The sequence below is a fragment of the Mirounga leonina genome, unplaced genomic scaffold (genome assembly GCF_011800145.1).
Source record: "Mirounga leonina isolate KUSES-001 unplaced genomic scaffold, KU_Mleo_1.0 Mir_125, whole genome shotgun sequence".
In the NCBI taxonomy this organism is placed as follows: domain Eukaryota; kingdom Metazoa; phylum Chordata; class Mammalia; order Carnivora; family Phocidae; genus Mirounga; species Mirounga leonina.
Genome location: NW_023270305.1, coordinates 51,021,186 through 51,046,710, shown reverse-complemented (window position 1 = coordinate 51,046,710; position 25,525 = coordinate 51,021,186). Strand labels below are relative to the sequence as shown.

General features: G+C 35.6%; 1 protein-coding gene across 5 annotated transcripts in view; it reads left to right on the top strand.

Moving 5' to 3' along the window:
- EHBP1 (EH domain binding protein 1) overlaps positions 1-25,525 on the top strand; it is a 436,421-nt gene that overhangs the window by 137,073 nt on the left and 273,823 nt on the right. For all 5 annotated transcript variants that reach the window (XM_035001458.1, XM_035001456.1, XM_035001454.1 and 2 more), the window contains 2 exons: positions 15,887-15,944; positions 23,997-24,092. In XM_035001458.1, the coding sequence (XP_034857349.1) occupies positions 15,887-15,944; positions 23,997-24,092 (154 nt within the window). The remainder of the gene's footprint in view (positions 1-15,886; positions 15,945-23,996; positions 24,093-25,525) is intronic.

The following is a 25,525-nucleotide window of genomic DNA, read 5'->3' as shown; positions in this document are numbered from 1 at the left end:
GGAAGCTGAAAGGCTATGACCTAGCCTCCAAAGTCCTATAAATTAATCAAATTACAAAGACCAGCCAGATTCAAGAAGAAGGAAGGAATAGGTTCCATCTCTTCATGAAGAATGGCAGGCATGCACATAGAGGACGGAAAGGAGCTACCACGGTGTGTATTTATTTTTTTAAAGGTTTTATTTATTTATTTGACAGAGAGAGCACAAGTAGGCAGAGCAGTAGATAGAGGGAGAGGGAGAAGCAGGCTCCCCACTGAGCATGGAGCCCGATGTGGGGCCCGATCCCAGGACCCTGGGATCATGACCTGAGCCAAAGGCAGACACTTAACTGACTGAGCCACCCAGGTGCCCCCACAGTGTGTATTTCTGAAGACTTCTAAAAATTAAACTTCTTATTTTGAGATAATTCACAGGCAATTATAGGAAATAACAGAGATCCTGTTTAGCCTTTACTGTTTCTTCCTATAGTAACATCTTGGAAACCTATAGTACAATGTCACAGTCAGAATATTGACACTGATAATAGTCAAAATATAGAACATTTCTATCACAGCAAGTATCCTTCGTATTGTCCTGTTGTAGCTATACCCATTTCCTTGTCATTTCCACCCCTCCTTAACCCTGGGCAAAGACTAATCTGTTCTTCATAGCTCTAATTTTGTCATTTCAGGAATACTGAATAATATAATATATAACCTTTTGGGGATTGGCTTTTTTTCATTCAGCATCATTCTATGGAGATTCGTACAGGTTGTTGTATGTATCAGTTGTTCATTCCTTTTTATTGTGGAGTAGTGTTTTATGGTATGGGTATACCACTGTTTTTTTAACCATTCACTCATTGAAAGACATTTTTCCTATGTTGAGTCTTTCAGTCTGTAAACAAGGTATGTCTCTTCATTTATTTGGACCATCTTTGATTTCTTTCATCAGCATTGTGTAGTTTTCAACATACAGGTCCTTTAAATGTTTTCTTAGATTTACACCTAAGTATTTCAGTTTTTTAAATCAATTATAAGTGGTATTTTGTTTTTAATTTTGGTGTAGAAAAAATACACTTCACATATGTGTGTATATTTTGTATACTGTGACCTTGCTAAACTCAAATATTAATTTAAGGAGTGGTTTTTGTAGATTTTTTGGAAATTTTTTACATAGACAATCCTGTCATTTGTAGAGAGGACATTTGCCAAGAGTTTTTACTTTTTCCTTTCCGATCTGTATGCCTTTTATTTCTTTTTCTTGCCTTATTGCACTCTCTAGAACTTCCAGCACTATGTTGAGTAGGAGTGGTGAGAGTGGATATTCTTGCCTTGTTCTCAATCTTAGGGAGAAAGCATTTAGTCTTTCACCATTAAGTATAATGTTAGCTATAGGAAAGTAGCTTTATAAGGAAAGTAGCTTTATTTTTTATTTATTTATTTTTTTAATGAATACATAAATAATACATATTCCCTTCCCTTATAAGGTCGAGGAAGTTTTCTTCTTTCCTATTTTGCTGAGAGCTTTCATCAGGAATGAATGTTGGATTTTATCAAAAGCTTTTTCTTTTCTTTTTTAAAAAGATTTTATTTATTTATTTGACAGAGAGAGAAAGAGCACAAGTGGGGGCAGGGGTGAAGCAGGCTCTCCGCTGAGCAGGGAGCCCAATGCAGGGCTTAGTCCCAGCACTCCGTGATCATGACCTGAGCCGAAGGTAGACACTTAACCGACTGAGCCACCCAGGCGCCCCGTCAAAATCTTTTTCTGTATTGAGATTATCATATGGTTTTTCTTTTAGTTTGCTAATATACTGAACTACATTGATTGATTTTTGGATGTTAAGCCAACCCTACATTTCTAGAATAAACCCCACTTGATCATGATCTGTTATCCCTCTAATATTTTGTTAGATACAATCTGCCAAATTTTAATTGGTATTTTTATATCTGTGTTCATGTAGGATATTATTCTGTAGTGTTTTCTTTTTGTTTTTGTTTTCTTGTGAAGTCTTTGCCCGGTTTGGTATCAGGAGAATGCTGGCCTCATTGAATGAGTGGGAAATAGTTACTCTTGTTCAGTTTTCTAGAAGAGTTTGTGTGGAATTGGTATTCTTTTTGCCCATATTTTATTTAATGAGTTTTTTATTTGAGTATAGTTGACACATGTTACATTATTTTCAGGTGTACAACATAGTGATTCAGCTTCTTTATACATCATGCTGTGCTCACCACAAGTGCAGCTACCATCTGTCACCATACATTACTATCACAGTATCATTGACTATATTCCCTATGCTATGCATTTGTCCATTTTTTAACTGGGTGTTTTTTTTTTGTTGGTTTTGTTGTTGAATTATAGTAGTTCTTTATATATTCTGGATAAATGATTTGCAAATGCTTTCTCTTATTCTGTGGATTGCCTTTTTACTCTGTTTATAGATAGTATCCTTTGATATAAAAAAGTTTTTAATTATAATGAAGTCCTACTTACCTGCTTTTTCTTTTGTTGCCTATGTATTTGTCATATTTAAGAAGTCAATGCCAAATCTAAAGTCATAAAGCTTTTGTCCTCTGTTTTCTTCTGACTTTTCTAGTTTTAGTTCTTACATTTGGGTTTTTGATCCATTTGAGTTACTTTATATATATGGTGTAAGGTAAGGGTAAAGCCAATTTTTGAGGACTTCCTTATACTGCCTGGCCAGGTAGAGGGGGATGAGCCTGCAAAGAGGAAGAAATATACAAGTGTCAGTGTTGCTAAGAGGTCAGATAAGATGAGGACCCCCAAAAATGTTTATTACATTTAGCAGCATGGAGGACACAGGAAGAAAAGCACAGGTCATGTTCTTGGAGCAATTACTGATCTAATTTATATGCAGCATACAATGTAGTAAATTAGATTAGAAGATTTGTAGAGGTCAAATTGAGAAGGACTTTGAGTTAGAATCTTATTCCCTGAGCAACAGTAAGACATAAAAAATAATGAAATAGTAATTCTTTAGAGGGGAGAGAGTCTGATATCTTTTCTTTATTTTTGAAAAATTGAGTTCCCTTCCTAGTAAGTGAGGTGTATGATAGGTCATGAGTCCCAAAGGAACTAGTTCTTCTGGTTGGTGCTAACCTTTGGCCCTAGAAACAAATACACTTCTTTTAACTATTGGATATACGTAACATACTCAGCTTCTTGCTGATGCTACAGCTGGAAATAGCTCAGCTCTTTTTGTCTTTGGCCATGACTAGACTGTATTGAACTGGGTTATTTTAAGCTGTGGGCCCGACTGCCGATTGATGGATGTTATTTATGTGTCTGAAAGCTATCAAGAAGTCCTATTATTTTCAGTTTTCCTGTGCAGAAACTGGTTCCGAGTGTTTTCTTGAACCTTGGGGCTGTATATCTGGAAGCTGGCTACTCTGTATGCCTAGATATAAGGTGATCCTGAACTTATAACATTTTATCTACCCCCAGTCCCTGTTGTTTATCACCAGCATTTTCCTAATTAGAAACTCCATTAAAATTTTTTCTTTTTTTTTTGTTAGCTAATAGGGATGGAGGTGAAATAGATGTCAACTTATATTTGGTGTAATAATTTAATCATATATAATGTCACAGTGTATAAAATAATCTTAAATATATATAAAAATACATTCCACCAAATTTCTTAAAACAGTTTTCTTGAGATACTAATTTAAAAAAAATACTAATTTATTTATTGATTTTTTATTTTGTTTTTATAATTTCAGATATATAAAGTTGCAAAAGTGGTGCAAAGTATTCTCATACTTCCCTAGTTGGCATATTTGCTTTATCTCTGTGTGTGTAAATATATCTGTGTTTATGCATATACATACATTTTTTCTGACTCATTTGAGAAGAAACTAAGGATGTGACGACTCTATATTTCTAAATCCTTCAATGTGTATTTCTTAAAAACACAGACAGTTCTTACATAAATACAACACAATCATCAAAATCAGGAAATTAATGTTGGTTCGATAGTCTTACCTGATCTATAGACCTTATTCAGATTTCACCAGTTTTCCCAATTATGTCCTTTATAACCAAAGAAAAAAATTTTTTTTCTGGTGCAAGATTCAATTTAAGAGTACATGTTGCATTTAGGTGTAATGCTTCTCGTAAAGTATTTGTTTTTTCAAACTCTGTGTTTGTCTTTGACATCAGTATCATCATCCTCACTGGAGCTACTTTTTGAGTCATCTAGACTAATTTTCTAGAGCTTATTATTTCACTTCTGCCCCTCTCTTTGAGATGCAGCACTCTTTGATTCAGATTATAGTAATGTCATTGGAAATACCCCAGGCTACAAGTAAATGACATTAAATAATGAAACATTAAAATGCTTATTGTTCTCATTGACCACATATGTACACGTTTGGATTTCTACATGGTAGTATTTTACTACTTTTTAAATTTTTTTTTAATAAAAAGCTTGTTTATAGTGACATTCTCTCTGCATCTGAGAAATCATTCTTCTAAGGATTACTAAATTGATCGAATATTCTTTAATCCATTTAAACCTATTTAAACCTATTCTGTTAGTAGAGCCACCTAAGCATTTAAAATTAATATTGATTGGGTTTATTTTGAGCTGATGTGTCTTCTCTAAACAGTACTTTGTTAAAAAATAATTAAAAGAGTTGTAAGGATATAAATAGGCAATTTCTTCCTTAAAAAAAAAAAAAGCATCCCATCTTACATTAAGGCACATATAGTAATTCTCTATCCTGTCAGTCACATGCCAGACTCTAGAGTGGGCTTAAATTTTACTCATCACTGTGTGGCAGTGTCTTGGAGAGAAATCTGCACAAAGGACTTGGATTACGGTACTTTTGGCACGTGGGATAATAAATAATTTTAAATATTCACTAATTTTTAAACGTCCTATATGATTTTTTAAAAGTTCTTTTGTGATTACTATTATAATTTTATTAGATTAAACTTTATAGAGAGAAGAAATAGTATCAAGATAGCCAAAAATTAGCTTTATAGTGGAGCAGATTAATTTATTTTACAACAACCAGAAATGAGAGATAAAATCACAGACCAAATAGTAACATGCACATGTATTCCTTGTGAAAGGTCAAATAACAGTCTTAAAAACAAATCTTTCATGCCTTCATAATGTCATAGGTTGGATGTTATAATACGAAGTTTGTGACTAATGTAACTAATTTCTACAAAGAGGTGAAAATCTATGCTTTTAAATAAGTATTGTACTTTCAAGTGTCACCTCCCAAAGATATTAATGCTGTTTGGAAATTCTCTGAGATTCGCTATAGAGGCTGCAGTATATTTGTCAGTATAGATAGTGGATTAGGAGATGGACTCTGATGCCAAACTGCCTCATTTCAGATCTTAGTTTCTACTTACTATTAGAGTCACCTTGGCAAAACTTCTTAAACTTCCTAACTTATTTATGCCTTAGTTTTCTTATTTGTAAAATAAGGATATTAATATCTATTCAGATTGTGAGGCAGGTCATACAGGATGTGAATGACACCTTCTAGTGTTGGGCAGTGCAGCACCTTATACCTACTTGTGGGGTTTTCGTGAACTTTGAATGAGTTAGTATATGTAGGACACTTAAGACACTGTCTTAAACACATATGCTATGAAAGTATTTGCTGCTCTTTTATTTAAAAGTATCCTCATGGTGGTGAATCTTTTGAGGATGGGTTATTATACTTGGCAATGGTTAATTTGGAGTAATTTAGAGTCCCTTTTGTGAATAAGGAAGATCTTCAAAGTAATGACTATTTTCTTGTAGCATATAACCGTTTAGCATTTATTCAACCCTTTCTTGCCTTTATTCTTACTAGTCTTATTTAAACTCTTAAAAATTTACCCCTTTATAAGTGTACAATTCAGTGGTTTTTAGTATATTCAGAGAGTTGTGCATATATCATCACTATCTAGTTCAGAATATTTTCATCACCCCCCAAAAAAATCCTGTTCCTCTTAGTAGTCATCCCTGTCTTTACTCCCCTTTCCAAGCTTCTGGCAATCATGAATCTACTTTTGTTTCTATGAATTTGCCTATTATGGTCATTTCATATAAATGAAGTTATACAATAAGTGACCTTTGGTGTCTGGCTTATTCACTTAGTGTAATGTTTTCTAGGTTCATCCATGTTGTAACATGTATTAGTATGTCATTCCTTTGTATGGCTGAATAATATTCCATTGAATGGATATACCACATGTTGTTTATCCATTCATCATTTGGTGGGCATTTCAGTTGTTTTCATTTTTTGGCTGTTATGGATAATGCTGCCATCAACATTCATGTACAAGTTTTTGGGTATATATCTAGGAGTAAAATTACTGGATCTTATGATAAGTCTATGTTTAACTTTTAAAAGAATTTCCAAGCTTTTCCACAGCAGATGTACCCTTTTACAATCCCACCAGCATTGTGTGAAGGTTCCATTTTCATCATATCTTTGCCAATACTTATTGTCTATCTCTTTGAATATAAACTTCCTGTGTGGGTGTGAATGCTATTCACTGTTCAATAACATACTTCCAACTTTTTAAAAAAACTTTTTTGATTTTAGACTTTACTAGCTTCTTAATGTGGTGAGGATTTAGCTGTTGTACCACCTCCTCCCTGAAACAACTTAACCCTTCCCTTTCACCATCCTTCCTATTTTCCAGTCAGCTTTACAAGAGTTAGATCAGAATTCATTATTATGACCTAGTATTGTTTGCAGCTCAGCACTATGGTATTACCACATTTCCTTTCTCTTGATTTTTCTTGTGTTAAAATACACTGCGTTTTTTTGCCCTTTTCCCTCCTGTATCTGTGATTATTATTCCTAAATTTTTCTGTCAGCCTCTCAAAATTCCTCTCAGAACAGTTTAACATTAGTGATTCGTTAGTTCCTTTTTCCCCTGGAGTCCACCAGTGTTCTCTATTTGGAATGTTTTTTTTCGAGGCCTGTGGCATTGGTGACATATTGAGACTTTTAAAAAAACTGTCATTCTGGGAGATTAGTCAGATACTTAACCTCTGGATTGATCTGAATTTCTTGACATGTGAGGTTTGTTCCAACAGGCCTATAAGAAGAGAAGTAGTAAATAATATGCTAAATTAAAAGAAGTGGTGTGGGTGATTTCTGTAAAACAATAAAGGAGAACAGAAGACCAATATTGCACACATGATACAGTAGTGATTATTTATAATGCTATTTGTCTCCAAAATAACTTTATATTAAAAAATGATAAACCCTTTGTACTGTTGAATAGTACAGCAAAAAAGAAAAAAAATATATATGTATTTTTTTGATGGCCTATTAAAAAGTATACTCAGTTCAAGTAGGCTAAACTGCATCTCCTCAGTTTGACTGGTGCTGTATCTAAATAGATATATAGGTATTAGAAATTCCTGTCAGCAAAAGTCCATGGACATCACCAGTTAAATATTTGTGACCAAAAGCAGTCATTTTGTGAAAATGTTTTAAAGATAGTAGGAAGGTGCAAAAATATAATTTAAAAAAATGTTTTTATTTAAGTGACAAAGATTTACATCTGTTATTAGAACTATCCTTTCATTTTTACAGGAAAGAAATAATGTCTTATATATGAGTACTTTGTCTTGTATAATTTTCTTCCTATTGAATTAATTATTACAGCTTGCTAAATAACTTGTGAAGTAAGCATAAAGGAGTATAATTAACTGGAGCTGCAGCAGTTATAGTACAATAGGAGGCAGATGTACCTACTGAAGGATAAAAATAATTACTTGAGAAATAGTAAAGTTAGAGTACTTCTGTGATAAGACTATTTCTCCCTTTTTGTTTCAATATTCACAGCATCCCACCATGAAATGTTCAGTTATGGCTAAGAGCCCTTTCTCCTAAAAAGAATAACCTTGTTATTTAGTGAAGTGGCTGTTCACAGTAACTACAGGATTAATATTTTGAGCTCTCTTTTTCTCATTGTAAACACATCCTGGATTCTGTGGTGGCAGAAATTTGTTGTACTTTTGTGTTCTAAAGACTTATGGTTCCTCATTTTTAATCTAGGAAAAGCTTAGGGGCTTAAATATTAATTACTAAGTTTTGAGTTATAGCTGTCTTTTATCCTTGGAAACATCAGTTTCATATAAATGAAAACCAGTAGGACATAAAAAGGTTAAATTTGGTCTCAGTACTTTCCAGTGTAGCTTACTACAAGATCGCAACTCTTACTGTGTGTGTTTTTAAATTACCGGATTTTCTAGAATGTTGAGGAGTTACTGTAGCAGACCCACCCAGAAATTCAAGTGGTTTAGCCTAATAAAATTTTATTTCTTGCTTACTTCTGAGTCTAGAGAGGGTATTCCAGGTTGACTGGCTTCCATGTGGTCATGCAGGAGCCCTGACACCTTTTATCTTATGACTGTGCCTTCCTCTGCATTCTGGAACCTCTCCATCCAACTGGCGTGGAGAAGGCATACTTGTTTTTTATCCATTTTACTCCAGAAGTGACACCAATAACTTTTCACATTCCAGGGGTAAGAAGTATCATGTGGCCCCATTTCAGTGCCAACATGGTGGTGGTGAAGGTGGTGGGTGGGGTGCAGTTGAGGGGTTTCTTGCAACACCTCCCAAAACTAACACTACGCTTTGGACAGGGAGCATGAACCTTTGGTGGTCAGTTTACTATTCTGCTAAAAAATACTACTTCCCCTTTCATAGTGTTACTCAAAGTTAATAATATTAGCTAGCTCTTGATAATGAGAAAACAGGAGGCAAGTGATTTTATGCCATAAATTCTTTACCCTATTCCTGAATTTCTCATTTCATTTTAAACCACCAAATATTTACTCCATTAGAGTCATTTAATCTTACAGTCATTGAACCACTGTGCTTTAGAACTAGCTGAGATCTTAGTCATTTCTTCATTTGATAAATTAGGGAATAGGCTCAGAGAAATGGAGACACATTCCGAAGGTCACGCAGGGTGAGAACTAGGAAAAATAAGTCTCCTCTATGCTAGTATTCTCTCCTCCATACTGTATCACCTTGGAAGGGTCTTCTTTTACAAATTTGTATCTTCTAGATTAATGCAAATTGTTTCCTCCGATTTCTTTCCATTCAGTACCCTCCTAAGGTGCTTACCCTGGAGAAAGGGGAATTTTAATTGATGTAGAGGAGAAAGAGTGATCTGAATAGTATTTGTCATACTGTTATTATTTGGACCATAGTGGAGTGTCAAGGTGAAAATTAAGAAATTGTTTAACTCTGTTCATACTTAGTTCTAAACTTAAAAGGGTTGTTTTATTTTAAATCACTTCCCCCCCCCACGTTTAAATAGCTCTCCAGCATAAAGTGATATAAATGCATTGCAGAAAATAAAAGTATATGTTTAAAATGACATGTAATTTTACTTTCTAATAGTGTCCACAGTTAGTATTTTGAGATATTTCTTCCTGGTATCTTCTTTCATTGTAGACTATAGGAAAAGATTTTTAATCTGTATTAAATAAACTTAACATGATATCCTAAGCATAGTCCCATGCTTGTAAATGTTGTTAGAAAATATATTTAATGGCTTTATAATTTTTTAGTAGACAGATGTACTGTATTAGGACTCATCTTTTGTTGGGTTTTATATTTAAGGTGTCATAAATTACAGGCTTTTAAATAAATTTTAAATAAGTAATCTCAGGGGTTGGGCAGGCTCTCTTTGTCAGTGTGCATATTTCCTGAGATATATATAAGTAGATTCTTCTCTGCATAAGGTTTTTTTGTCTTCTCCGTGTTCCCCAGGGTTGTGCTAGAAATGGGGTACTTTGTTTACTTGCTTGTCTCTACTGGTTTGTAAATTTTTAGGGGATTGAGATTTATCTTCTTTCATCTTTGTATCTCCTTTGCTTAGCACAGTGCCAGGAGCATAATAGGCCTTCAGTAAAATATATATTTTTTAATTTACCTTTAAGTTCACTAGTGGCAAAAGAGGAGGGCACAAAATTTAGCTTCAGACCAAAGAAAAATACAGCTTACTGTTTTATACTCTGGTTCATTGTAGCTCTCTTATATTCTCCTTTTTCCACTCCTTTTTATTCTCCCCCTTTCTACTCTATTGTTTTAGCATCAGGACCCATAGTTTGAGACAAGTCTTGCCACCTTCACGTTCAACTTATTCTTGTTCCTTTTTAAGGACTCTGAGGGTAGGGGGCGCCTGGGTGGCTCACTTGTAAAGCGTCTGCCTTCGGCTCAGGTCATGATACCAGGGTCCTGGGATTGAGCCCTGCATCGGGCTCCCTGCTGAGCAGGGGGCCTGCTTCTCCCTCTCCCACTCCCCCTGCTTGTGTTCCCTCTCTTCACTGTGTCTCTCTCTGTCAAATAAATAAATAAAATCTTTAAAAAAAAAAAAAAAAAGGACTCTGAGGGTAGGTTAGAGGTGTTAAATTTAATTTTTTAAAAAATTTTAGTTTTTGTTGTAAAGTTTTTCTTCCCTGAATGAACCCACCAAAAAACTTAAGCTTTTTTATTTTTTTAATTTTTTTAAAAGATTTTGTTTATTTATTTGACAGAGAGAGACACAGCGAGAGAGGGAACACAAGCAGGGGGAGTGGGAGAGGGAGAAGCAGGTTTTCCGCCGAGCAGGGAACCCGATGTGGGGCTCGATCCCAGGACCCTGGGATCATGACCTGAGCTGAAGGCAGACGCTTAAGGACTGAGCCACCCAGGTACCCCAAGACTTAAGCTTTTTTAATGGAACTTTAGATAGATTTCAAAGAAAGTGCATCTGTGTGTACATTTTATGTGCATGTATATAAGCTGTTTGCATATGTAATATATGTTTGTGTATTTATATGTCTGTGTATGTATTATGTGTAGACCTACCTGGTTACTTAACTTAGGGGATGGAGTAGAAATGTTAAATATGTGATTGTTGAATTCTCTATGAAACCTGAGCTCTATCAAGTTGTCTTGACTTTTTTAGTAGAAAGTTGTATAATTACAGGTTCTTTGATAGTTGGATAACACTCTCACAGTTACTCTGTCCCTGGCCTCTTTTGTGGACATACGTAAATATTTAATGGTTCTTTTCTAGTACAGCACAGATGCTTAAAATATTAATTGTGGTCAGCTAATTGTGTGGTTATTGGTACTCTTCTATTGAGAACAATAAGTCACAGCACCTTTCTTTATTTTAGAACACTGCCTCATGTTGCCCATGATAATGCAAAGGTGGACTGATTTCTAGTAAAGACTTCTTAAAAATGGGACATGACTGGGGCACCTGGGTGGCTCAGTCGTTAAGCGTCTGCCTTTGGCTCAGGTCATGATCTCGGGGTCCTGGGATCAAGCCCCACATCGGGCTCCTTACTCAGCAGGAAGCCTGCTTCTCCCTCTCCCACTCCCCCGCTTGTGTTCCTGCTCTCACTGTGTCTCGCTCTGTCAAATAAATAAATAAAATCTTAAAAAAAAAATGGGACATGACTTAGAAGCACAAACAAGTTTAGCTGTCTCTGGGGGTATTCTCAGATAAGTCATTTATGTTCTATTTACATTCTTGGAGCTTCAGGCATTTAGGTTAGGAGACCACCCTTCCTGATTTTTTATGGTAAAAGGTTTTCCTGTTCTGAAGCACTGAGATCAGGATGGTTGAGGGGAGGGAGGTGCCAAGAAGCTGAGTTAGAAGGAGGCAACAGTGCAGGTAGCCTGGATGGTGGCTTAGGATGATGTGTGGGGGCGGGGGCGGCGGGTGGGGGGCAGATACCCCCACTGCTGGCACAACTTATGCCTTACTAGTGTTTGAAGTCAGGAGGTACAGGGATTGCTTACCACTCTCCCTATAAAACAGCGGTTCTCAACTTTGCATATTAGAATCACCTGTAGGAATTAAAAAAAAAAATCTGCACATGACACCAGTTAAATCAGATTCTCCAGGAGTGGAACCTAGGGATCAGTATTTTTAAAAGCTTTCCAAGAGGTTCCCATGTGCAGCCAAGGTGAGAATCCCTGCAAAATTAAACTGCAGAGAGGATTTATTATATAGCTACTGGCTGTAGTTAGACCTCATCAATTATAATTAACCAGTTGGGAATTCCTGCTGGAAACTTAAGGTTCATTCAGTAGCAAATGTTCATTGAACCTCAACCTTGTACCAAATTCTTACTAATTGCTAGGAATATAAAGATAAGATATGGTTGATAAAGGATTGCAGTCTATTGGAGGAGATAGGAATAATAAAAAGGTATTACTGGAAATACAGTAGTAGGAGCAGTTAATTCTGCCTGAGCCATGGAATATGGAATGGGGTAGAAATGAAATGATAAGTGGTCAAGGTTTCACAGAGGAAGTGAAGAATTAAGAGTTTATCAGGTAGAAGAGGGAGGAAAGAGGAAGTTTTTGTGAGAAAGGTAGTACCATGCAAAGATGTGAAGAGATTGAAGGAGTATGTGTTCAGATATTTGTAGCTAGAAAGGTAGATTAGGGTCAGGTGGTGAAGTGCCTTATAAAAACAACATTCAGGAATATGGATGTTATCTTGCATGCCAGGTTGTCACAGGGTCAAATGTGTACAGGGTCTAAATAGGCGCTGGTCAGATTTGAAGCAGGTGATAGTGGAGGCCCTAGTAATCAGGACAGCATGGACCTTGTTTAAAAGCATTTAAGTAAGAACTGTTTTTTAAAATTTAAATTCAAAATAAAATAAAATTGGGGCGCCTGGGTGGCTCAGTCATTAAACATCTGCCTTCGGCTCAGGTCATGGTCCCAGAGTCCTGGGATCAAGCCCCAAATTGGGCTCCCTGCTCGGCGGGAAGCCTGCTTCTCCCTCTCCCACTCCCCCTGCTTGTGTTCCCTTTCTCACTGTGTCTCTCTCTGTCTAATAAATAAATAAAATCTTTTTAAAAAGTAAAATAAAATGGAATACTATTATGATGAAATGAATCTGTCAAATTCAAACTGCAAGGACCAGTTTGTAGTACCTTGAGTATAAGAGATGACTATAGGATAAAAAACACAAGGAAAAGCTGTAAGATAGCGTTTCTAAAGAAGTGCCATAGAAATATAATTAAGAGTTGGGGTTGCCTGGAGATGAGATGAGAACATGATGAAAAGGTTAGTGTAGTAATCTAGGTAAAATTTCCAGCAAGCCATAAATACTTTCAAACAAGGTAGCTTACATTTGTTGGCTACTCATTTCCTCTACTGTTAAGCTGTCAGCATTGATCATACTTTCTTCCCAGCTCCATCTATTATATTACTTTACTGCTCCCCATCTTCGTTGTCATTTGTTCTATTCTGCTTCTCTCTGTGTTGAGCAAGGTTTTGCTTGTTTCTGCATTGGTTCGGATTTCTTAGGTTAACATTCTGATATTTCATAGAAACTTTCTTCTATTTCACCTGTAATTTAGCACTTCTGCATTTGGCTGTTGCTCCCAACGTCTCACTGTGGGAAGACTCACCAAAGCAAGCTACTGGTTTTAGTTTACATTTGATGTCTTTAATGCCTGACACTTGGAACTAAGCTAAGTCTTGGATGGAGAACCACCATTTTTCTATTTATACGATGCTGGTTATTATCACCATCAGAAACATTGTGCATTTGTTTAGATGGCTCCTTAGTCAAACAGTTTTATTATTAGAACCTTCTTCCTGTTTCTGGCCTAGCTTTTCTTTGGGTTCTACCACCTAAAATGAACAAGCATTAACATTTCACAATATTGATGTTGCTTTTTGCATCCTACTGCTTCCCTTATTTAACTGGAATTTATGCATTGTAAACTCATAGTCTTCGTATGTCTAAAATCATTTCTTTTTCTTTCTTTTTCCCATCCATTCTGCAAATATTTATTGACCATCTACTCTTTGCCAGGAAATGTCTAAAACCATTTCTTTCTTTCTTTTTTTTTAAAGATTTTATTTATTTATTTGAGAGAGAGAGAATGAGAGAGAGAACATGAGAGGGGGGAGGGTCAGAGGGTCAGAGGGAGAAGCAGACTCCCCGCAGAGCAGGGAGCCTGATGCAGGACTCAATCCAGGGACTCCAGGATCATGACCTGAGCCGAAGGCAGTCGCCCAACCAACTGAGCCACCCAGGGGCCCTAAAACCATTTCTTAAATGATAGTTTAGCCAGTATAAAACTCAAGGATGACAGCTATTTTCCCTTAGCAACTTGAAGATCGTTAGCTTTATTGTCTTTTGTTCTCTGTTGCTGCTAATGAGAAGTTGCTATCAGTCTAGTGATTCCTTTGTTGGTAACCTGTCTTTTCTTTTATGGTTTTTCTCTTTATTCTTGCTGCTTTGTAGTTTGTACGGTATCCAGATATTAAATTTATTTTTAATTATCCTATTCATTATTATATACTTATTTTATTTTATTTTGTTAATCACCATACATTACATCATTAGTTTTTGATGTAGTGTTCCATGATTCATTGTTTGTGTATAACACCCAGTGCTCCATTTAATACGTGCCCTCTTTAATACCCATCACCAGGCTAACCCATCCCCCCACCCCCCTCCCCTCTAGAACCCTCAGTTTGTTTCTCAGAGTCCATAGTCTCTCATGGTTCGTCTCCCCCTCCGATTTCTCCCCCTTCATTTCTTTTTTTAATTTAAATTCAATTAGCCAACATATAGTACATCATTAGTTTTTAATATATACTTTCTGTCTAAGGACTCTTCAGGTCTGGAGCATTCTTAGCCTTGTCTCTTCAGTATTTCTTTGTCATTCCCACTGTTCTGAACTAGCATTTCTGTTAGGTGTATGTACTTCTCAGTTTGTCTTTTATGTCTCTTCCCTTGTTTTAAAATATTTTTATCACTTTATTTTTCTGTGCTACGTTCTGGGTCAGTTCCTCAGTACTTTTTCATTGGACAACTCTTTGGACAGGTTAATAGGTGAATCACTGGGTAAGGAGTTTATGGCTGGTGGCCTTTTATGTATGTGTGTATATGTGTGTGTGTGTGTGTGTATTTAATTAAATGAAATAAGAGGACAGGTCATCTGTTGATAGGGATTTTTGGGTAAAATAAGTGAGACATAGAAAGTAGTGAAGGTCACTGAGATGAGTGTATCATTCATTTCTTGGTTAAAAAGCTTTTATCTAAGATTTTTAAAAATAAAAATTTAAGGAAAATAACTGATAATCATAATCTTGATGTTTTCCCTCAGCATTAAAGAGAACTTAGTTGTATTAGCTGAAAACAGGTTTTTTTTTTTTTTTCTTGTTTTTCTACTTTATATTAGCAGAAGGTAAAGAAGAGAGGTCTGAGAGTTAAAAGACCTGTATTTCAGGCTTGGTTCTGCCAAAGCTTTTGATTAGTTATTTTGCCAGTTTTTTAAATTTATAAAATAAGAGTATATACCTTACATATTTTTTTTAGTACTGTATTGTTTTTATGAAGATTGTTGAGATGATTGAATATAAAAATATTTTGAAAACCACGAACATTGTTTATAAGATATGAGATGCAAAAGTAATGTAACCCATAGATTTAAATTATTTTGGAAGTGCCACTTTTATGCTATTTTTTCCAAATTAAAGTAGATAATGTATTAGATGTATAGCATTAATTTTTAGAGAAGATGTATGTGTGCTTTTCTTTTTAAAATAGTCACCAATTCTAAGTATTTTATTTTACTTGCTTTGTCCGAGTGAATTAACTTGCTAAAGGATTTTTAGAAAAACATGTGGATAAAATATTAGTCATTTAAGTTAGATCATGTTTGTATCATACAAATATCTAATTTAGTAATAGTAAATAGTAATATAAAAAATTACTATATTTGAATAATTTATAGAGATTTATTGTAAGAATAACTGCTCTGTGTAATCTAAAGTAGATGACATTTTTGTCCTTTTAAAGGCACTAGAACTAAGCTTTATTAATTTGATATAAGATTACTTAAATTATGCTTTATCTTTTTCTTGCTTGACAGGCAACCAGATAAACTGGTGGTAGTTTGGACAAGAAGAAGCCGAAGGAAGTCTTCTAAGGTTTGTCTCTTTTCTAAATTTCTTACCCAAATGTTGCATTTAACTTTTAGTCAAATTATGAAGCTTTTCTGGTCCCAGTGTAGAATATTTTAATATATTACTTGATTTTTGGGTTATTTCTAATTATCTAATCTACTAAAATGATTGATCAGGCATTGTGATCGTGTAACTACAGTTCTGAAAATGGGAGTCAGATACCTGAGTTTTGATCTTGGATGTGGTAGCCTTGAGTAACATCAGTGTAATTTAACTTCTCTATACAATGGTAATCATGAATTAATGATTAAATAGGTAACACTTACAAAATTGTACCTGGGATTGTTTATTCAGATTCCAAGAGGATGAAATTAAGGCAAACTTAAGAAATGATGAGTGGGGCGCCTGGGTGGCTCATTCGGTTAAGCGTCTGCCTTCGGCTCAGGTCATGATCCCAAGATCTTGGGGTCGAGCCCTGCGTTGGGCTCCCTGCTCAGCTGGGAGCCTGCTTCTCCCTCTTCCTCTGTCTGCTGCTCTGCCTACCTGTGCTCTCTATGTCTCTGTCAAATAAATAAATAAAATCTTAAAAAAAAAAAAAGAAAAATGATGAGTTATCTGAGTCCATTGCTGGGCTGCAGGAGGAAAGGAGTTGGATTTTTCAAAGGTTTTAATTTTTTGCACTTAGAGCTTTGTGGGGAGTATAGAACAGAATTTTTAATGTTCAATAACAATTCTGCAGATATTTTAAAGATTTATTCTTTAGATAATTATGAATATATTTTTATAAGCACACAATAACTGTAAGCATGTTTAAGTGGATATTCCTTTTTCCATAAGTAGTCCTGTGTGAGGAAAAAAATTATTCCTTTTAAGTTTAATTTAATTAAATTTCAGAATTTTTAATATTTCAGGGACATCTTGTCAAATTTTATTTTTATTCAGCTAAAATTACATATAGATCTTAATTATACAATGTAATGAGTTTTGATCAATACATACTTGTGTAATTAGTACTCCTATTAGGATATAGAATATTTTCATTACTTTTTCCTTTGTGTCTTCTTCCAGTTAATTGACAACTCTCAGAGGCAACCGCTATTCTGATTTTTCTATCACCATAGACTAGTTTTGCCTGTTTTTGAATTTCATGTAAATGGAATCATACAGTAGTCCTGTGTTATACGTGATTTCTTTTGCTCAACATCATGTTTTTGAGATTTATTCATGCTGTTGTGAATATTGGTAGTTTTTTTTTTATTAGTGAGTAGTATTCCATCGAGTGAATGCACTGCAGTTTGATTATTTATGCCCCTGTTGATGATTTGATTCATTTCTAGTAAATATCCTGAATATTCACTGCTGTGAATTCTGGTATAAATACTACTGAAACAGTATTTTAGGGGGTAAATATTTTAATTTCTCTTGGGCAAATACATAGGACTGGAATTCGCTGGGTAATAGTGTTGGTACATTTTTAACTTTTAAATGTATTTCCAGCAGCCACATAGGAAAGGTACAGGGCATCATATTATGAATGACATCATCTTCAAAGCATACATTTATAGTTTGGGGGCATTGTATTTTAGACCTGTAATATTTTCTTATCCATTTACATTGATATGAGAAAGTTCTGAAAATGGACTTAGGGTTTTCTCCGTTTTGCTGGATATTTGTCACTTTTGCCTATGGGTCTTAGGCTTTTGTGGAAAGGAACAATAAAAGGTCATCCACTAAGTATGATAGATGAATATGACTATAACTATGGATGTTAGACCCTATGTGCTTTTAGCTATCAAATGAAAAGTGATTACCTCCTTTTAATAATCAGATACTAATTATTTTCTAAAAAAAAATGAAACAGTGAAATAGATTATAGGTCAATTCAGAATACATAACCCTATTTGAAGTTAAATACACCTTTATTTAATTGCATTTTTGAAAGTCAATCAGATAACTTTTAGGTCCAAATTATTTTTCATATTATATCAAATATTGATTGAATCTAGATGGTGAAATCCAAATGTTTGAGGCTGCAGGTTGATTTTTCTCAGAATGCAGTATTTTCTAGAAGGAATTATTTCTTGGATTACTGTCCAGTTACGATGCTCTTAATATTTCAGATCCCTTCTGTGTATTTCAGAATCATTGTGTCTTCTCTTAAAACATTATAGATGTACTTCTTTTGAAAAATTAATGAGAACCCACCATGTGTTAAGCTCTTTACAGCAAGTGCTTAGCATGTTCAAGCATATGTGAAATGCTGTTTTATAAATTGTACAGAACACCCAAAAGAGGACTTAAAAATCCAGTTCCAGAAATTATGAAAGAAATGATTATGACATTATTCTAAAAGTTAAGCAAATAAATGGTTTTTTAATCTTAGGAAATGTGAAATCCATGACATTTTGGAATTCTTTAATAAAAAACTTGTGTCCCCAGCTATTTTTTTTTTTTTAATTAGCTATCAGTTACACTAAATCCAAAGACTAGAACAACTTTTTTCTTCTGAAAGTCAGTTCTATTTTCTGATGGTTTTCCTTTAAAATATACATTATATGCTGCTGAGTCCCATTGAAGTCACTGACGGGGGAAAAAAGATCTCTGCAACCATTGGCCATTTACTTTTAACTGTGTTTTTGGAAAGAGTTTGAGTTGTACAGTGATCAGTTTTGATTTTTGTCATCCGTATAGCTTATTATTTCTCTTTCCTGATTCTTTTTTTATATTGATAGATTGAAACTTATAACTGAGACACAGATAAATGTCAGATTAGAGAATAAATAAGGCATACTACCTTATTTAACCAACTGAGCCACCCAGGGGCCCCGGCATACTACCTTATTTAAAGTTTAGTTCTCAGTGCTCACTTTCTGTGGGCACATGTCTATCTTTATAGCTAAATATATAATCAGAATTCATTGCTGACTCATTTTTTATTGAGAAAATAATTACCATGGATAATTAACACAATATGCAGCTTCCCTGCCTCTTCTCTTCAAGTCATGGCCTTTATAATAAAGATTTTGTCAGGCTGCAGTTGTTTTATATATGCTTAAATAAATTATTTTTCAATAAAATATAGGACAGTAGGAGGCAGGGCAATTACGATAGTCCCCCCCCAAATTATGGCAGAGTAATATGTTGCCTTAAATATGGTTTTCCAAGTAGAAATTTAAGCTCACAGATGGGAGAATTTCAAAGGGAAACCAGAGCTTTAAAGTCCTCACAAGCGGGGCGCCTGGGTGGCTCAGTCGTTAAGCATCTGCCTTCAGCTCAGGTCATGATCCCAGGGTCCTGGGATCGAGCCCTGCATTGGGCTCCCTGCTCAGCGGAAGCTGGTTTCTCCCTCTCCCGCACCCCCTGCTTGTGTTCCCTCTCTTGCTCTGTCTCTCTCTGTCAAATAAATAAATAAAATCTTTAAAAAATAAAAATAAAAAAATAAAGTCCTCACAAGCTTTTTGATGGCATTACCACCTTTACTTCCTTGCTCTATGGTTGTGCTCCAGCCTTTTACAATGTGCTGTGATATCAGGAGGGGAAGGTACAGTTGCAGAGCTTTGCCTTAATGGCAATAAGTCTAAGGTAACTTTATATGTGACACCTTAAACATACGGGTATATGCAGTTTTATAAGTTGAAAATTATTTAACAACTGACAACTGTACATTTTTAGTGAAATATTTTATTTTGTAGGAATCAGAAATAATAAGTGAATGTTTACTCTGTATTTAGTACCATATAAGGTACAAGTCTTTTAGGGAAGATATGACATGAAATAATTAGAAAATAAGGCATTTTATAGGGTTAGGACCCTAAATTGAGAAATGTTACCTTTTTCCTAGGTCTGCTTTGGCATGTCAAATGATCTGTCATATGATTAAAAAGTGAGAAAAATTGTATAAGGGGAACTGGATAATGTGGCCTAATCCTTTGTACCATTATCTGTACTAGGATAGCTGGCAAATGAAGAAATAACCTGCCTCTCTAACTATACAAAGAAGCTGAATAGCTGTACTTGTGTTTCTGTGCCCAATTATTTTCTGAAGAATCCTTTCTGTTACTCTCAGTGAAAACTGATCATGGTTCTTGTAGTGCTAATGTTTGCCAATATGATGTGCTTTTTCTAATCAAGTTCTTAAGAACCTAAATTAATGTCCCCATGGATTTTTACAATTAGATGTTTATTACCCATATTGGGTATTTTTACCCAATTTGTGTTCACATAGTGAACAATGGGCCAATACCCATTGGGCCTTTCATTCTTTTTCTAGCTTCAGATTCTTGAATTCTGTTTGAGGTGAAAGTTGTAGTAAGCTTTTTGAAAATAGGAATACTTTTTTTTTTTCATGTTTGCTACTGTATACGTTCCTGGTTTCCTCTCTAGTAGAATTTACTTGGTCCTTTTTTTTTTTTTTTAAGATTTTATTTATTTATTTGACAGAGAGAGACACAGCAAAAGAGGGAACACAAGCAGGGGGAGTTGGAGAGGGAGAAGCAGGCTTCCCACTGAGCAGGGAGCCCGATGTGGGGCTCGATCCCAGGACCCTGGGATCATGACCTGAGCCGAAGGCAGATGCTTAATGACTGAGCTACCCAGGTGCCCCTTGGTCCTTTTTTCTGCCTACTATATAATAATTAGCTAACATTATACAACTGGTAGTGCCAGCTACTCAGCTGGACTAATTGATTTTGTTACAGTGTCCTAACTTAGCCAGGTTGTACAGTCTCTAAAAGGAATAACAGAAAGCCAGAGCTCTAACTTGGTTGGACGTTTTTTGCTGGGGAGAGAGGTGCTGGGTAGAATGGTAAGAAAATGACAGCATGCTAGCAGCTTGGGAACTCGCACCCTTACATCTTTTTTTAATTAAAAAAAAAAAAAGATTTTAGTTTGTTAAGCAGATTGTATTTTTGTTTGTTGAACAATCTAATTTCTGAGATCCGTGACTAAGGACTGAAAGAGGTCATTTAGAAGACCAGCATTAGGGTACCTGAGGAAATGATCTGATATTACCATCTACTAACTCTGCCCAGTTGTTAGGTAGCCTCTGCATTCCCTGCTTTACATCTCTGTATCATCCAATAAATGTCAAGACCTTAGGGATAGAAAACTATATTCTTGACTACTGTGTGAATCAGAGAATAGAGCTGCATATGTTGTTGGTTAGGTAAAGAAATCTGAACTTGGAAATCATGGAGGTGGTTCTATTACTGATTACTAGTATGGGTTCAGGAAAGCGGTTTACTCTTTGCTTTAGTTTCCTTATCTGGATTAGATCTTCTGAGGATATCTTGAAGTCTAAAGTTCTTTGATTGTCATTTTTTCATTAAGAATTTTACAAAAAGGGGGTGCCTGGGTGGCTGAGTTGGTTGGCTCAGGTCATGATCTCATGGGTCATGAGATCGAGCCCCAAGATGGGTTCTGAGCTCAGTGGGGAGTTTGAAGATTCTCTCCCTCTGCCCCTTCCCCCACTTGCTCATGCTCTTTCTTTCTCAAGTAAATAAATACTTTTTAATTTTAATTTTATTTTTTTAAAGATGAGGGTTTTTTTTTTTTAAGATTTCATTCATTTATTTGACAGAGAGATAGAGAGCACAAGTAGGCAGAGAGGCAGGCAGAGGGAGAGGGAGAAGCAGGCTCCCTGCTGAGCAGGGAGCCGGATGCGGGGCTCGATCCCAGGACCCTAGGATCATGACCCGAGCTGAAGGCAGACGCTAACTGACTGAGCCACCCAGGTGCCCCAAATAAATCTTTTTTTAAAAAAAGAATTTTACAAATACTTTATCTTTTCTGCTGTGGCTGATAAGGAAAGTTCAGTTATTATACTCTTCTTATGTTTTTATTCTATGGGGAGGCTATAAAAATATAATGATGGTGAGTTTGAAGAGACCAGAGGAATAGCCTGATCTACCATAACAGTACATGAGATGACACAGAATTGTCATAAATCTTTAATATTAAGTATGTAGAATATGTAGAGAGGGGTTTTGATTAAGGATTATCTAAAGTAAGCAGAAATTTACTTTTCAAAATGGAGATTGTTTACTTTGTGGAGTTTTTGTTCTAGGATTGTCAGTAGGCATATTTCCATAAATAGGCAGAGGAACAGAGGACTCTCTGGAGATATTTTTTAATCAACAGCACTCAAGCTCTTTACCTTTGGGTATGGTGTGCTAAGTCTGTTGTGGTGAATCTCTATTGCCCTTTCCTTACCTGAGTTTTGTGATTGGAGGGCAATGGAGAGAGAATAGAGGGAGAATTATTGACAATTTATGGGTTGGAGTAGCGGGAATGCTGCTAAACCTATATCTTATGCTGGTATTTTAAGTAACAAGATATGATATGATTTGAATGGACATAAATTTCCATGATCTTGATCCTTTCTCAGTTCCATTTCATGGGTTCAAATCCAGCTTCTGCGACTTGCTTGCTGTGAGATCTTGGGCCAGTCTGTGCTTTAGTTTTCTCATGTTAAATTTGTTCCCTGGCACACATCTGCACTCGTATAACTTCTTTCCTGTTATCGTGGAAGAATTGTCTGTGGTTCTGGCAAAGGCCAGTCTGTCTCCTTTTCTATCATTAAGGACATCACTCTAGTAATTCTTTCTCTTTTGCATCATTAAATTCTCCCCCTTAACTGGATATTTCCCATCAGCATTAAAATATTTTTTTCTTATTAAAAAATTATCTCTGCCACTATTTTACCACTAGCGCCAGACTATTTTTCTCTTTCTCTTTCAGCAAAACATCTCAGAGGAATTGAGTGTACAATATCTTTAATTTCTTTTTTTCCTATTCTTTCTTGAACCCATTCCAATCCAGGTATTTGCTCCTATTATTCCACTGAAACAGCTTTTGTGAAGTCAGTAATGGCTTCTGCTTTGTTAAATCCAATGGTCATTTGTCGTATCTAACCTGCCATCAAGATTTGGCACAGGTGATTGTTCCCTTCTCCTTGAAACATTTTCTTCACTAGATTTGCAGGATACCACATGCCTTTGGTTTTCCTTCTGTGCCAACCTTTTGCTCAGTCCTCCTCATTTCTTAGACCTGTTAATGTTGTGCCCCAAGGTTCATTTCTTGAACATTTATATTCTCTAGCTGTACTCTTTCCCTTGGGATCACATCCATTCTTAAGCTTTAAGTATTACCTGTGTGCTAATGATTCCCAGATTTATTACTCTAGGCACATACATCCAACTGCCTGAGCATCTACACCTGAATATGTAATAAGCATCTATTCTCTTTTAGTTTTGATTTTTTTTTATTTCTTCAATTAACTTTCTTATCAAGCTTTGGCTAGAAATGCCACCACTAAGAAAGAACTATAGTGGTGACCCCCAACTTTGGGGGGTCCATAGGGAACCACGATAAACAAGATTTACAAGAAAAAAGAATCTTGAAAATTGCAAGTGCTAGAAATATTAACTCTATAAAAACTGCCTTCAGGCGCCTGGGTGGCTCAGTCGTTAAGCGTCTGCCTTCAGCTCAGGTCATGATCCCAGAGTCCTGGGATCGAGTCCTGCATTGGGCTCCCTGCTCAGCGGGGAGCCTGCTTCTCCCTCTGCCTCTTATGGATAAATAAATAAAATCTTTAACAAAACAAAACAAAGCTGCCTTCTTCTTTACTTGCCCCAGATAAACATGACAGTTTAATAGAAAATGAACTTAAATGCAAAGTATACACTTTGATTTTCCTTTTAAAGAATGAATTTGCCTTTAAGTTCCTAGATCACAAAATAATTTTTAAAAATATTTCTTCTAATAAAATTTTTATCCAATCACAAATAGTGGCTTTTAAAAATATGAGACCCCTCCCTCATCTTTGCATACTCTTTTATGTGGTGGTGGGGAGGGAGAGGGTAAAGTTTTGGTTACAGATAGTAATCTATAGCAGTCATGTGATAGAATTGTCAAGGCCCAAGTTTAATGCTTGAAAAGACTTATTTGACTAATCATTTTTGTTTCAAGGAGACTACAGATCTGATGGATAGTTTAATAGGGTCGATAAATTTTTGTAAATTATTAACTTTGCATTTCCTGTACTTCATATTGAAGCCATTATTTCTATTCTGGTAGGCTCATAGCTGGCAACCTGGAATAAAAAATCCATACCGTGGTGTTGTAGTGTGGCCTGTTCCTGAAAACATTGAAATCACTGTGACACTTTTTAAGGTAAGCTCCATTTTTATAAGTCCATAGAACTTATTATTATATAGTCATGCTTCCAATGACAGAATATTTCAGTATTCATTGTTCTATATATTTGAGTCCAGCCTGGTTCCTTGATATGCATTATTTTATTTTATGGATATAACAATTTATAACAATGCAAGGGCATCAGGGTATTTCATGGTCTATGAAGTCAGAATGATTTGGGAGCCCTTTTGAACTTGTTACAATTGAGATCAGTTAGAATACTTCTTTCATTACTTCCTACATTCTACCCCCAGGAAATTTTAAAGTGCTTCTTTGTGGAAAGCTGAGGTTTGTGGAGTTCTTAGTCCTGAGCCTCATTTTGTTAGCCCTGTTTGACTAATTACAATATATGTTTTAAAATTAGTATTTGAGGGGCGCCTGAGTAGCTCAGTTGGTTAAATGGCCGGCTCTTGATTTTGGCTCAGGTCATGATCTCATGGTTGTGGGATCAAGTCCTGCATCAGGCTCTGTGCTCAGCAGGGAGTCCACTTGCGATTCTCTCCCTCTCCCTTTGCCCCTTCCCCCACTCTTTCTCAAATAGATAAATAAATCTTTAAGATTAGAATTTGAGTATTTAATTGATGTTAATGTAAGAAGTTCTAAATTGATATTTGATAAATATCTTAATTGATATTAATATCTTACAAATACTGTGGCTTAAAAGCAAAATTCTGGTTGTAAATTCAAAGGGCAGATCCAAAAACATAGCTGTGTGTATACCTACCTGCCTGTTATACATACATGCTTTTTTCTTGAAAGTCTTCCATATTTTCTGAAACATTATAAAGTAGTCCCCATCAAGTCCTCATTACGCACTAGAATCTTTACTTTCCTAACTAACCCCCTACCTAGTCCAAAAGAATGGTGGGGAAAAGTCTCATTTTTAGCCTTTTGGAAAGTGGTGAAATTAGAAAACAAATGCTTATTTCTTCCTTGCTTAACACTTCCTTGAAGTGTTCCAGTTGTACTGAAGTTACTTTTGCAGGACAGAAGGGATGAGACAGTAGCTGTTCTTCGTTTTTTTTTTCCAGAAGGTTCAGGGCCATCCTGTAGTCCTTCAGTCCGCTATCCTAAAAGCCTGTTAGTTAAACCCCCCTTATCCATATATCTCTTACTGGAATGATACAGTAAGCGTGGTAGAGAACAGCAAGACCTTTAATTCTCACAGCAACCCATAAGGAAACTGAGACTAAGGAAGAAGGTCTCTTGCTAAGTCACAGTGATTTAGCCCTCTTCTTTCTTCTACATTGTACAACCTATTCTGTAATAAAAACTATGAATATAGATTACAACAGCAGGATCTCTGATATGGTTGAGGAAGACTTTTAAGTAGTCTTTGAGTATTTTGATTTGGTTTACTGTTTACATTGGGAAAGATGAAATGAATGGACATAGTTTTACAAATTAAA